A 13,911-nucleotide genomic window follows, 5' to 3' on the forward strand; every position below is an offset into this window, starting at 1 on the left:
GGGAGAGAGACTTAGAACGATAAAGAGAGCCGAAGTAGCTCACTTGATTTTTATATTCGATTTTTTTAAAAAAAAATATTCTCTCGATCAATTATCTGTTCTTCTCTCTCTAATATTTACTTTTTTTTTTGCGTATGGATAAAATTTGGTATTTAATTTTGTGATTATGCACTAGCCAATCTTATTTCGTAAATAATCTTGCCGTTCTATAGTCAAATAGTATATGAATTGTTCTAAAGTATGTAGGATCTACTAATGGAATAGAATAGATCATTTTGTCGAAAAAAAATCATATGATTTAAAAATCCTCAATATATGCAACAAAGAGTCAAAAAAATATGTATTGCTTTATATTATTTAAATTGTTTAATTTTTAAATCAATTAATAATAAGTTATAGATCTCCAAATTACATAATTTTTGATAATATAATACATTCAATAGATTGGGTTATCTATATGGAATGCCCCATCATTCAATAAATGTATATGTGTGTGCGCGTGCGCGTGCAATCGCTAGCAACTATTTATTATCTAAACTGGAGGTTCATTTTGTTCATAGTTCTCCCCATATAACTACTGATTTTAATGTACTTGGCCATCATTAAAATCAATTACCTAACAAAAATCATATGTGATGGGCAACGAAAAAAGAAATATAGGACCAACTTTTTATTTTGCCATATTTCCTCCTAGCGACATGTTTTGAAAAAAAAACCCAAAAGCCAAAAATTCTCTTAATAACAAATTCCTCAATCTCGTGATTACAAAAGCAATGCCACATCCTCTTTCTTCTTCATTTTTTACTGATATCCATTACATGGCTAGATGATATATATCTTGTGCAAATTAATTATTCAGCAAGCTAATACACACTTCTAGATATAAGGATACACAATTTATAGATTATGGTGTTCACCAATATACTATATATGACCAGATAATACGCACAAATTAGATATCTAGTAAACCAATACATATCGCTAAACAAATTATTACATAGTTTCGAGAACATCATATTCACCATTATATACTATATGACCGGATGATACATATGCATTGACTTTCTTATATATAATGCAAGACTTTTTGATATGCACCCAATAGTAATCCAATATACACCTTCAGATAAATTAATATATATTTTTTTAAAATAGTGTTCATCAGTATCAATACACAGTACATAGTTTTCTAATTTTATCTAATTTATTAAGTATATATTATATGATTATGTATTGTGTAATGCTGAACATTATGTTCTAGAAACTATATATGAATTTATTTAAGGATGTGTTAACTTGCGAGATGATTAATGCAATCTAGTGACCGCTGAAAAATATCTAACAATTAGGAAGTATATTTTTTTAATCATAAAGTCGAGGGCTCTATTAGTAAAAAAATATTAATTTTTAGTTTTTTTAAATAATGGATATGCCAAAAAATATGGCGGGATAAGAAGTCCGCCGATGCCAGATCTGTTTGTTTAGTGGCCTACCATATGATTCCCGTTACATCGCAAGTCAACACCCATCCAGCCATCCTTGACTACACGCCATTAAAGACGAATGGACATGGCCGACTTCCTTCCACCTATCACTCGCTCTCTCTCTCTCTCTCTCTCTCTCACCACACAGAGCAGAGAAGGAGAAATCGAAGTAGAGACGACGCCATGGATCGAATGAGACCCAATGCCGCCAACCGCAGTCCCCTCACCCCACTGGGCTTCCTCGAGCGCACCGCCACCGTCTATGGCGACTGCCCCTCCGTTGTCTACCACCGCACCGTCTACACCTGGTCCCAGACCCTCCGCCGCTGCCTCCGTCTCGCCTCCTCCCTCTGTTCCCTCGGCATCTCCCGCGGCGACGTGGTATCAATCCAACCTCCTCCAATTCCCGTCCAAGATCCCGTCTTTTTCCTCAAATCAATCTCCAAATATCTGCTAAAAGTTCGATCTTTTGGCTAGAAATTTGATCTTGTTGCTTAAAAACATACAACATTTTCCAGGTCTCGGTGCTGGCGCCCAACGTGCCGGCAATGTACGAGATGCACTTCGGCGTCCCGATGAGCGGCGCCGTCCTCAACACCATCAACATCCGCCTCGACGCCCGCACCATCTCCGTCCTCCTCCACCACAGCGGCTCCAAGCTCGTCTTCGTCGATCCCCTGTCCCTCCCCCTCCTCCGCGACGCCCTGCGCTTCCTCCCTCACTCCCACCAACCCCCCCGAGTAGTCCCCATCGAAGACCCCGACGAAGAGAACGCCAAAAGCTCCGATCTTTTCGCCGCGGGCGGCGGCCTCACCTATGAGAAATTGATCGAGATGGGCGACCCGGAGTTCAATTGGGTCCGCCCCAAGAGCGAGTGGGACCCCATGGTCCTCAATTACACCTCCGGCACCACCTCCGCTCCAAAAGGCGTCGTCCACTGCCACCGCGGTCTCTTCATCATCACCGTCGACTCCCTCATCGACTGGTCCGTCCCCAAGCGCCCCGTCTATCTCTGGACCCTCCCTATGTTCCATGCCAACGGTTGGAGCTACCCCTGGGGCATCGCCGCCGCCGGCGGCACCAACATCTGCCTCCGCCGCTTCGACTCCGCCACCATCTACGCCGCCCTCGCCACCCACCGCGTGACCCACATGTGCGGCGCCCCCGTCGTCCTCAACATGCTCGCCAACGCTCCGGACTCCGCGAGAAAGCCGCTCCCCGGCCCGGTCCAAATCCTCACAGCCGGCGCGCCGCCGCCGGCGGCGGTGCTCCACCGCGCGGAGGCGCTCGGCTTCTCCATCAGCCATGGGTACGGGCTCACCGAGACGGCGGGGCTGGCGGTGTCCTGCGCATGGAAGGGGGAGTGGGACCGGCTGCCGGCGGCGGAGCGGGCCAGACTCAAGGCGCGACAAGGTGTTCGAACTTTGGCCATGGCCGAGATCGACGTCATCGACGGCTCCACCGGCGAGAGCGTCAAGCGGGACGGCGCCACCTTGGGCGAGATAGTCCTCCGCGGCGGGTGCGTGATGCTCGGCTATCTAAAAGACGAGGAGGCGACGAGCCGGGCGGTGCGGCAGGACGGATGGTTCTACACCGGGGACGTCGGGGTCATGCATGCAGACGGGTACGTGGAGATCAAGGACAGATCAAAGGACGTGATCATCAGCGGCGGCGAGAATTTGAGCTCGGTGGAGGTGGAGTCGGTGTTGTATGGCCACCCGGCGGTGAACGAGGCGGCGGTGGTGGCGCGGCCGGACGAATACTGGGGGGAAACGCCGTGCGCTTTTGTGAGCATAAAGGAAGGAATGGCGGCGCCGCCGACGGAGGCGGAGGTGATTGCTTGGTGCCGGGAGAGGATGCCGCGCTACATGGCGCCCAAGACGGTGGTGTTCAAGCCGGAATTGCCGAAGACTTCAACGGGGAAGATTCAGAAGTATGTGTTGAGGGAGATGGCCAAGGCCATGGCGTCCCCTCGGCCAAGTCGGATGTAGGAAGCCGGTTGGACGGCGAGCTGGGGGTCTGGGATTGGTATCTTGGAGGAGGTGGAGCATACTATGTTCAATTATTGCGGGGTTTTGGTGGAACGATCCTAACAATGAACTCATCAAAAGTTTGGAGACTAAAATAATTTAAGAGATATGGGGAGTTTCTCTGATTGGCTATACTTCACCCTTGAACGGAGAAGAAAAAAAAAATGAAATTCTCTTTCTTATCTTTGTAGATGAAGAAAATACTTCCCATATCTTTTAAATAAAAATATAAAATAGTTTGTAAAATTATCGTGTCTAAGAAGTGCCAAATAAATGCTAATATTCAATCCATTATGTCCATAAGTGTATTTTTGGCATGAAAAAATAATTATTCTTCATTAACACAATTTGCATAGATTTCAAAGCACACCAAATTTTTTTGTTCATCTGCCTCCGCAAACCCTAAAATAATTATTGCACCTTCCAATGGTAGATTCATATGAAAAAAATGAAATCTTTCTTTCACGCAAGGAATATGGCCCTTGCCTGCATTTGATTTGAAACATATATTCTTCTGATGTGATCGAAGTAAGATAGATATGGAAGCTTGAGAGTGGTTCATCCATCATCCAGAGATGGAAGGGAGATTGGAAAAGTACAGAACACAGAAATGTCCAACTTCAGAGAGCTTCTGCAAGATCCAAAAGATGCTTATGATATAAACCTCTCCAAAATTTATCCTTCTATATATCACCCTACAGACAGACTATCCATAATTCATATAAAAAATGTAAATCAGAACATCCAATGTTCATACAAAACAAATAGTGCTACATGGATCATGCTAGGGAGTGGGAACCAGGTTCCATGAAAAATAATCCTGAGAATTTCTGAAATTGCTGAAAAAATGTGGTTGCCAATGCAAGAAAATAGAGCTGCTATGTCATCCTCTGCCAAATTCATGATTTGTTCAATTCTATTATTGGGAACCCCATTACAGTGCGGGTGTTGGTAAACAATCTTGAATCCTTGCTATCTGCATTGATTGGTTTCGAATAGGTTACACCTTTGTAGCTGGCAGGGATATCAGTGGGAATATTTTAAATTTTCAGGAGGAGTTGTATTTTTTTATCTTAAAAGATGGGGATTCTAGTATGAATTATAAGCTAAACATGGAATAGACCTATCATAAACTTAACTTGGAAGCCATTACTCATGTTATGACCGAATTATACTTTCCAACTAGGAGGATCAACTGGATTTGGGCCTGTAACTCGCATGTCCTTTCAGCAGTCATTGATGATCAGCATACTAGATAGAATTATGTCTGCAAAAGATATCAAGCAGGGAGATAACTTTATCTCCTTACTGTTTATTCTCTGTTCTCAAACCTTCACTAATATTCCCAACTCTCACATACATGATTACTCTGTGAAAAGGCATCGATATTGGTGAGTGCCAAAGATACTATAATTCTTTCGGGGAGTGGATAAGTACAGTGATGGCCATCCTTTCATCCGAGAGTGTTGCAGACTGATCCGGGAGTTCAGAAAGGTTCAGAAAGGTTCAGATATCATATGTGTTCAGGGAGGTGAACAGTGCTGCAGACTAGGTCGTCTCTTTTGTCGCCTGACACTCTCGAGAGTTTTTGTGGACATCGGCGGGGAGCATACCCCAACCCTTGTACTTTTGACTTTCTCTTTGACTTGGCAAGATGTACTCATCTTAGAGCTATAAGAATTTCCGTTTTTACCACAAAAAAATATTATAATTCTTCTTTTACTTTTATGCAGATGATATTATTGTACATTCTAGAGCTTCAATTGCAGTTTATTTTGTGATTTAATCATGCACTGAAAACCTATCACAACGTTACAACCAGCAGGAAAGCAAAGGTAATTCCAATCTTGTGATACCGAGTTATTTGGAGGAGCGTCGATGGACCGAGTCAACCCGAAGCAAGCCCAAAGTGCGAACATGAAGCTCAAGTCCATCTGGGTTGATTTGACCAGGTATATGTTTTCAGGCCCTCTTGGGCTACAAATGGGTTCCGTCAATTTTTTGAACCCTAACATTCCAACCCAAGCCCACTCTGAACTAGTATTAATTCTGGGCAAAAAACTTCCTAATCTAGCAGAATTTGGCTGAAATAGTTCCGCACATGGAAACTCGATGTGCCTCCTCATATTAGAATTTTCTTGTGAAAGATGGCTTGGACAAGGTTGCGTGCTCAACTTTGGCTTTACATTTGTAGCTAGGCCCTATTCCTACGTGTAATGTTTGTAACTTTAGTGCCTAAAGATACGAGTCCCTTATTTGTATATAGGTGAGATGGACTGATCCTAGATCAAATATGGTTAAGGACGAATTGGTCCTCTGCCGACAATCTATGACGCTTTCAATGATGTTGGTTAAATTCTATTATTTAAATCCTAGTTGCTCCAAAAGTTACTCGAGCAGTTTATGGGGTAAGAAAATACTGATTTGCTAACTTTGTAGTGAATTGATCTAATGTTCGATAATAAATTAGGGAGTTGCACCAATCCTATATGTCAGAGAATTGTTTGCATGTACTCTATGAGACCTAGCATTTCTTTCTTAGGACTCATTTGAATCGTAGGAAGAATTTTTCTTTATTGGAATATGTTTTTGGAAAGCTAATTCTTAAGAACATGATGCCTAAAAAAATAGCTTTGACATATTTGGTTTGAGCATAAGAAGTGGTACATTTAGAAGTGGCTAATATCTGGTTGGGCATTTATTTTTTAAAAAAAATTAAAAAAATATCTATTATACTCTTAATAAAAAAAAGATCTTATTCAATTTTAATGGCTACAAGATAATTTTGGAAAAAAAATTCAATTTTCAATATGTAGAAAAATAGTTTATTCATGTCTCTAATTCACTTTTCTTTTCCATAACATATAAAAATTTTATTTCTAAAAAAATACTATTTTTTAAAAAAATTCTAACCAAATGAAAATATTTAGAAAAAGCTCCGAGCCAGGCCAACTCTCCTCCTCCCGCCCCTCTCTCTCTCTCTCTCTCTCTCTCTCTCTCTCTCTCTCACTCTCAGACAGAGAACATAGACGGAGACGACGCCATGGACCGGATGAAGCCTAACGCCGCCAACAGCTGCCCGCTGACTCCTCTGGGCTTCCTCGAGCGCACCGCCACTGTCTACGGTGACTGCCCTTCCGTCATCTACCACCGCACCGTCTTCACCTGGTCCCAGACCCTACGACGCTGCCTCCGCCTCGCCTCCTCCATCTCCTCCCTCGGCATCTCTCGCGGCGACGTCGTATGCATGGCTCCCATCCAATCCCATTCCCATCCAGAAACGGATTTTAAATTTTCTCTCCATCGATCATAATCTCTGCTCAAATTAAAATTCGATCTTGCTGCTGAAAGTACGATCTTTTTGCAGGTCTCGGTGCTGGCCCCGAACGTGCCGGCCATTTACGAGATGCACTTCGGCGTCCCGATGAGCGGCGCCGTCCTCAACACCATCAACATCCGCCTCGACGCCCGCACCATCTCCGTCCTCCTCCACCACGGCGGTTCCAAACTCGTCTTCGTCGATCCCCTGTCCCTCCCCCTCCTCCGCGACGCCCTCCGACTTCTCCCCCACTCGCACCAACCCCCCCGAGTGGTCCCCATCGAAGACCCCTACGAGGAGAACGGCAAAACCACCGACGTTTCCGCCGGCGGCGATGGCGGCCTCACCTATGAGAAATTGATCGAGGTGGGCGACCCGGAGTTCAACTGGGTCCGGCCCAAGAGCGAGTGGGACCCCATGGTTCTCAACTACACGTCCGGCACCACCTCCGCCCCTAAAGGCGTCGTCCACTTCCATCGCGGCCTCTACATCGTCACCGTCGACTCCCTCATCGAGTGGTCCGTCCCCAAGCAACCGGTCTATCTCTGGACCCTCCCCATGTTCCACGGCAACGGTTGGAGCTACCCCTGGGGCATCGCTGCCGCCGGCGGCACCAACGTCTGCCTCCGCCGCTTCGACGCCGCCACCATCTACGCCGCCATCGCCACCCACCGAGTCACCCACATGTGCGGCGCCCCCGTCGTCCTCAACATGCTCGCCAACGCCCCGGACTCCGCCCGCAAGCCCCTCCCCGGCCCGGTCCGGATCTTGACCGCCGGCGCTCCGCCACCAGCAGCGGTGCTCCACCGAGTGGAGGCGCTCGGCTTCTCTGTTAGCCACGGGTACGGGCTCACAGAGACGGGCGGAATGGCGTTGTCCTGCGCGTGGAAGGCGGAATGGGACCGGCTGCCGCCGGCGGAACGGGCCAGACTCAAAGCGCGACAAGGGGTTCGTACTTTGGCAATGACAGATATCGACGTCATCGACGGCGCCACCGGCCAGAGCGTCCGGCGAGACGGTGCTACAATGGGGGAGATAGTTCTCCGCGGCGGGTACGTGATGCTTGGTTACTTAAAAGACGAGGAGGGTACTAAGCAGGCAGTGCGGCCGGACGGTTGGTTCTACACCGGCGACGTAGGGGTCATGCATGCGGACGGGTACGTGGAGATCAAGGACCGGTCCAAGGACGTGATCATAAGCGGCGGCGAGAATGTGAGCTCGGTGGAGGTGGAGTCGGTGCTATATGAACACCCGGCGGTGAACGAGGCGGCGGTGGTGGCGCGGCCGGACGACTACTGGGGGGAGACCACGTGCGCGTTTGTTAGCATGAAGGAAGGGGTGTTGGCGCCGCCGACGGAGGCGGAGGTGATTGCTTGGTGCCGGGAGAGGATGCCTCACTACATGGCGCCGAAGACGGTGGTGCTCAAGCCGGAGCTTCCGAAGACATCAACGGGGAAGATTCAGAAGTACGTGTTGAGGGAGATGGCCAGGGCCATGCGAACCCCTCGGCCGAGTCGGATGTAGGGAATCGGTAAGACGGGCGAGTTGAGGTTGGTAGGAGGTTTGTATGTCATTTTATTTTTTTTTATTTCAATTTGGTGGACACGTCTACGTTGCTTGGCCGCGAAAAATTGATGCTTATATCTTAAAGCTTGCTTCCCAGCTGATATTGTAAACGAAAATGATGTCAAGACGCAACTGTTTGTCCTATTACTGGCTATGGTTTAATAATAAATCTAAGTTGTCGTGTTTGTTAATGTTTAAATAATCTTAGTGATGCCATGCGGAATTATTTGAGCAACGAGAAAATGCTTTAGTAACTTACAGAAATGTGACTCAAAATGTCAAGAAGCCGGACAGCTCCTGTACGTAATGCATGCCCATTGCTCTCTTTGACATGGCATATTGAAATGTGCTACGAAGTAAGGCATAGTGCATGGTGCAATAGAGCTTTCGCCCCCCAACGGAGGAGAGAAGCTCCACCAAACTTCAAAATGGTGCAAAAAAATTTTCCGCCCTATCAAATGAAGGTTGGACCAAGCGAAAGTCATGGAACCTAAAATCATGGAATATATGAAATAACAAATCAATTCAAAAATAATTCAAAGACATCAATCACCTGCACACTTTTTTCAACATTTACTAACATAATATCCCCATAATAAAATTGAAGGCCACTAAATAAAAATATTCCAATAGCAACCATAAGTATAATTGGCCTAGAATCCAACAGAATGTTTCATATTCTCTTGATATAAAAATTCATGATCCAAATTTATCTGTACAAAATTAAGCATAATGCGAAATTAGTCAATAGGTTAAAGTCATATACTATATCTTTCATTTAATAAACAAGTAAACAAAAATAAATAATATTTTTAGAACATTCAACAAAATGATATTTTATCATAAAAGTAATATATATATATATATGTATATATATATATATATATATATATATATATGTATATGTATATATATATGTATATATATATATATATATGTATATATATATATATATATGTATATATATATATATATATGTATATATATATATATATATATATATATATATATATATATATATATATATATATGTATATATATATATATATGTATGTATGTATGTATGTATGTATGTATGTATGTATGTATGTATGTATGTATGTATGCAGGTTATCTGTGACTAACCATGAGATAGATTGGTTATTGAGTAAATCCTACGATATCTCAGTTGGATTAACTAATATTAAGTTCAATTGTGACCTCAAATTATATATCTCTGGTTGCTTAGATTGTATCTTTATATTTTGAGCCATTATTTATAACAATTGAGTCTCCAATAGTTATTTTTGAGTGGCCCTCGAAGTACTTGGCTTTGGACCATATTCGAGATCCTTGATATACTCTGATCTTGTACTAAGTATATGATCAAGGCCAAGTCAAAATAATTGCCACGCACATTTACATTCTTAGCGGAGATTGTGCTTTTATTTTCCATTTGTTGGTTGAAGGTTGGAATTTAATATTTATGTTGGCAAAAAATATGTCCATAAGCTTTTGAAATAGGAAAACCATGTGATTCCTATTTTTTTCCCTCATAATGCGAAAAATTATATATAATTTGCTCGTATCATGAATGCGGATATCACTGTTAAAATAAATTAAAGAAACATATTAAATGAGATATTTATTATAAAATTGAATGACAAGTCTTGCATAGAAAATATGAGTAATTGGTTGGAATGCGCCAACTTACTAATAATAATGCTCCATATTCAAATGTCTTAGATTTTACTTCGATTTCTCGGGAACCTATGATGTCATGGGAATGCTTAGCCCTTAACATGATAAATTTCTTATTGCTTGTCGGGGCCCTCATTTCCTGGTGTTTCTTGCGGCCCTCCATTGAAAGCAAAAAGGGAGATTGTCATGCAGCAACAATCACCCCTAGCAGCTTGAATGGCCTCAATAGTTATCAGGTGTTTGTGTCTATATACATATATACATACATACATATCATACTTTATAGTCCTATATTATCACAGCATCTCTGACAAGTGCCAATGAGAAAAGCAAGGCATCATGCCCTTTCCTCAGCTCAATAGGACCATTGATGTCCTCAGTTGTGATGGTTGCCAGCCCACCAAGAGTCTCCTTAAGGACAAAATTAGTCCTGTTCAAAACTCAAATGGCCCGCCTAGCCCATCAAGCACAAAGAGACTTGGTCCTAGATTTTGAGACAGATGGGCCGACTTATGTTGATCGGAGGCTATCTTTTGCTCGCCGGCATGCTCGGCACCATCTCCATGGTCACCATCCCTGTCATCTTTACCTAGTTCAATTTCTACCACATCACCGTCGCGTACATCATACCCCATCCTCGCCTCGTGCTCGCCAGCCTGACAGGACTTTTCTTTAATGGGCGAGCCTAACATATGAAATTTTTTAATAATGGGGTTAAAGAGTGTGGAGACAGGGTTCGAACTCAAGACCTCTGCTCTGATACCATGTTAAAATTATCATTTTTTCTAAAAACTTAAATGCTTAATTCTCCATCGGTCATCTGGATGTTCTCCAAACCATTCCCTCGAGGAGCAGAGGATTCCGAGTACCCGGCGCTACACGCCAAGGTCAATCTACCCAGGAAATGCGCTGCTCGGGGTGATGGGATTCTCGACACAACGAAAGAACTGTATCAGCTTCTGCCTCGGTTTCTTCTCTTAGCCTTTGCCTTTGTGGTGAGGGAGGTGGATAGGGCTGGTGGGCCTATAACAACATTCCGAGTGCCATGGGGGTGGGGATACCATTCTACTTGGGATCCTACTTAATTTACGAACGATATGTGCGTTGGGAGTTTGATGATGCTTGTAATATAAAACCCCAAGTTGCAGAAGTTTTGGTACAATGGTCTTAACTGGGACTCTGGCTGAAGGGAAGCATGGATGACTGTTGATCTTAAGGGTGGGTATGATGTCATCCCTGATAAACACACTCTTCTTTTTAGCTGGTTTATTTATATTATTTTTTTTTTAAGCAAAAGCCAAACTGTGAACTGGGACTATCCTTATTGTTCATGCATCCCTTTAGTAACGAGAACCTTTGGGTTTGATTCTTGAGCAATGCATTCACAAAAATTTTGCACTGAAGTAGTATACGGTGAGTAGGTCTCTCTCCCTTTCTGAGCTCTCTATCGAACAAAAGACAAAAATTATAAAACCCGTTTGGTATTGCTTTTTTTTCTTTGTTTCTGTTTTTGTTTTGAAAAAAAAGAAAGTTAACCATAGCTTGCGGCATGTTCATCAAATAAAATAATTAAAAAAGCAAACAAGACCCTCCTTGCCGATGATTCACCGACGGCCGCGCTGGACTCCATATCCCGCACCATCTCTGAGATTTTAGGGCCCACTAGCAGCGGAGAGGACAACTTCCCTGGACCCGTGCTAGTGGTTTGTTGGATTTGCCGATGCCTCTGGCTAGGGCCGGCCCAACTCTTAGGCGACTGAGACGGTCGCCTAAGGCCCCGGCTTAAAGAAGGTCCACGGCATGAAAGACCTCGAAGACAAAATGGAAAGAAAAAAAGGCTCTCCTGTGAGTTTGCCTTAGATCGGACTACTGCAAGAAAGGCCTCAAAAACAGAACGGCCTTAGACCTCCAAATACATTGGGCCGCTCCTATAGCTCTAGCTCGTGGCCCACCACCTCGCCCGACCTCCTCTCCTCCTCACCTACCATCCTCACCTCCCTCCGCGGTGTCGCTAGCTATAAGAACCAAGCTAGCTGGGCTTGACTTGGACCAAAATCAGTAGGCTCGCCCGGCTTCTGATTTAGAAGATAAAAGAGAGAGGGGGGGGGGGGGGGGTGCACAATCCCCTGTATGAGCTTTCGAACGACCGTCATGGAGGCTGGCCGAAGGAGGTTGCGGCTGTTGGAAGCGGTTACAACCGTCCAACGGTTGGCCAGTATGGCCGTTACGGCCGTTCGGCACCCTTATCCCTTCCGGAGGAGGGTTATAAAAACTCCCGATCCACCACCTCCTTCTCCTTTCTTTTCTTCTCCTCCTCCATCTTCCTTCCTCCTTTCTCCCAATTGAGCTCATGGCTGTAATGTTTGTAACTTGCTGCCTAGAGATACAAGTCCCTAATCTTTTGTATATAGGTGTGATAAACTGACCCTACATCAAATATGGTTAAGGAGAATTGGTCCGCTGCACACAATCTATGACGCTTTCAATGATGTTGGTTAAATTCTATTATTTAAATCCTAGTTGCTCCAAAAGTTACTCGGGCAGTTTATGGGGTAAAAAAATACTGATTAGCTAACTTTGTAGTGAATTGATCTAATGTTTGATAATAAATTTGGAAGTTGCACCAAGCCTATTTGCTACTTGATAAGAGAATTGTTTGGATAGACTCTATGAGACCTAGATGGTTTCTTTCTTAGAACTCATTTGGTTCGTAGGAAGAATTTTTTCTTGCTGGAATAATTTTTTTGGAAAGCTGATTCTTAAGAAAATAATATCTAAAAAAATGATTTTGATATGTATAGTTGATCATGAGAAGTGGTACAATTTGGAGTGGCTTATATTTGGTCGAACATCTTTTTGTTTGGAAAGGTTGTGCAAAATATTTTTTATATTCTTAATAAAAAAAATTTATCCATAAATTTTGATGACTAAAGAATAATTTTTTTAAAAAAATTTAATTTTCAATTGGTGGAAAATTAGCTTATCTATGTTTCTAATTAATTTTTATTTCTCATGACACTGATTGCTCGGCACGCAGCCAGGGTCATATTGGAGCCGCAGTGTTTTTAAAGTCAGATGATGATCGCCCGATATGGCCAGTTTGGGAGCGGCGCGGTCCTACCCGGGGGTCGGAGAGTATCGCTGATTTGGCGTCAGATATGCAGATATGTGCCTTTGGTCCTGTCGAGATGCAGATGGCTGATTGGTGACGACCATAGAGTTGACGTAGTGGAGGATGCCTGGGTGGATGAGCTCCTGTTGAGGCGTTGGCCGACCTTAGTCAGTGTTGAGGCAGGAGAGGGGCTCCGGGTGTGCGACCTCCTTCTTCCCAGTGGGGAGGGGTGAGATATTGTCCGGATCAGACGATTGCTTGGTGAGCCTCTTGTGGAGCGGAATCGAGCGATCCTACTTCCGATTCATCCATCCCTTGACGTCAAAGTTTGGAGCACGTCCTATAGATCTACAGTCAGAGTGGCCGATGTCTGTGATGTCTTCCAGGGAGGGGGGCAGCTGGCGGTGGACTTCGGCTTGATATGGCAGTTTGGGCTGTACCCCAGGATGGCCTTATTCCTTTGGAAGGTCACTTGAGGTCGGCTACTGACGAGACTCCTGCTGTTGGAGAGGGGTATAGCCATTCTCCCACTGTGCCCGGAGTGTCAGACTCTGGATTCATTGGACCATGCCATCTTTCAGTGCCTGTGGGCGAGGAGAGTCTAGTGGCGAGCGGGGTTTCCCATGGAGATATGGTGCCATGCGGCATCCTTTCTGCAGATTCTTAGATGGTTGGCTAGTTCTTCGCAGTCGAGACTGGAATCAGTGCGGGCTTGCGAGG

At 44.3% G+C, this 13,911-nt stretch overlaps 2 protein-coding genes across 2 annotated transcripts; both read left to right on the forward strand.

The window, feature by feature from the left end:
* The first annotated feature begins 1,492 nt into the window (after positions 1–1,492).
* Positions 1,493–3,812, forward strand: LOC103716989 (2-methylpropanoate--CoA ligase CCL4-like). Its single transcript, XM_008805211.6, has 2 exons — positions 1,493–1,865; positions 2,003–3,812. Exons 1-2 carry the CDS (start codon positions 1,497–1,499, stop codon positions 3,473–3,475), a joined length of 1,842 nt encoding a protein of 613 aa, XP_008803433.3. The 5' UTR covers positions 1,493–1,496; the 3' UTR covers positions 3,476–3,812.
* Positions 3,813–6,444: 2,632 nt separating this feature from the next.
* LOC103716977 (2-methylpropanoate--CoA ligase CCL4-like) lies at positions 6,445–8,590 on the forward strand. The gene is made up of 2 exons (XM_008805203.6): positions 6,445–6,755; positions 6,882–8,590. Exons 1-2 carry the CDS (start codon positions 6,558–6,560, stop codon positions 8,355–8,357), a joined length of 1,674 nt encoding a protein of 557 aa, XP_008803425.2. The 5' UTR covers positions 6,445–6,557; the 3' UTR covers positions 8,358–8,590.
* The last annotated feature ends 5,321 nt before the right edge of the window (positions 8,591–13,911 follow it).

The sequence above is a fragment of the Phoenix dactylifera genome, chromosome 16 (genome assembly GCF_051530095.1).
Source record: "Phoenix dactylifera cultivar Ajwa chromosome 16, Ajwa_hap1_PhDact_Kaust_v1.1, whole genome shotgun sequence".
Classification (NCBI taxonomy): Eukaryota; Viridiplantae; Streptophyta; class Magnoliopsida; order Arecales; family Arecaceae; genus Phoenix; species Phoenix dactylifera.

Excerpts from the sequence above, each read along its gene's own strand:
- LOC103716989 (XM_008805211.6), top strand. The coding sequence starts at position 1,497 with ATGATTCCCGTTACATCGCAAGTCAACACCCATCCAGCCATCCTTGAC. Across the intron at positions 1,866-2,002 it reads GCATCTCCCGCGGCGACGTG|GTCTCGGTGCTGGCGCCCAA; the intron begins GTATCAATCCAA and ends AACATTTTCCAG.
- LOC103716977 (XM_008805203.6), top strand. The coding sequence starts at position 6,558 with ATGGACCGGATGAAGCCTAACGCCGCCAACAGCTGCCCGCTGACTCCT. Across the intron at positions 6,756-6,881 it reads GCATCTCTCGCGGCGACGTC|GTCTCGGTGCTGGCCCCGAA; the intron begins GTATGCATGGCT and ends ATCTTTTTGCAG.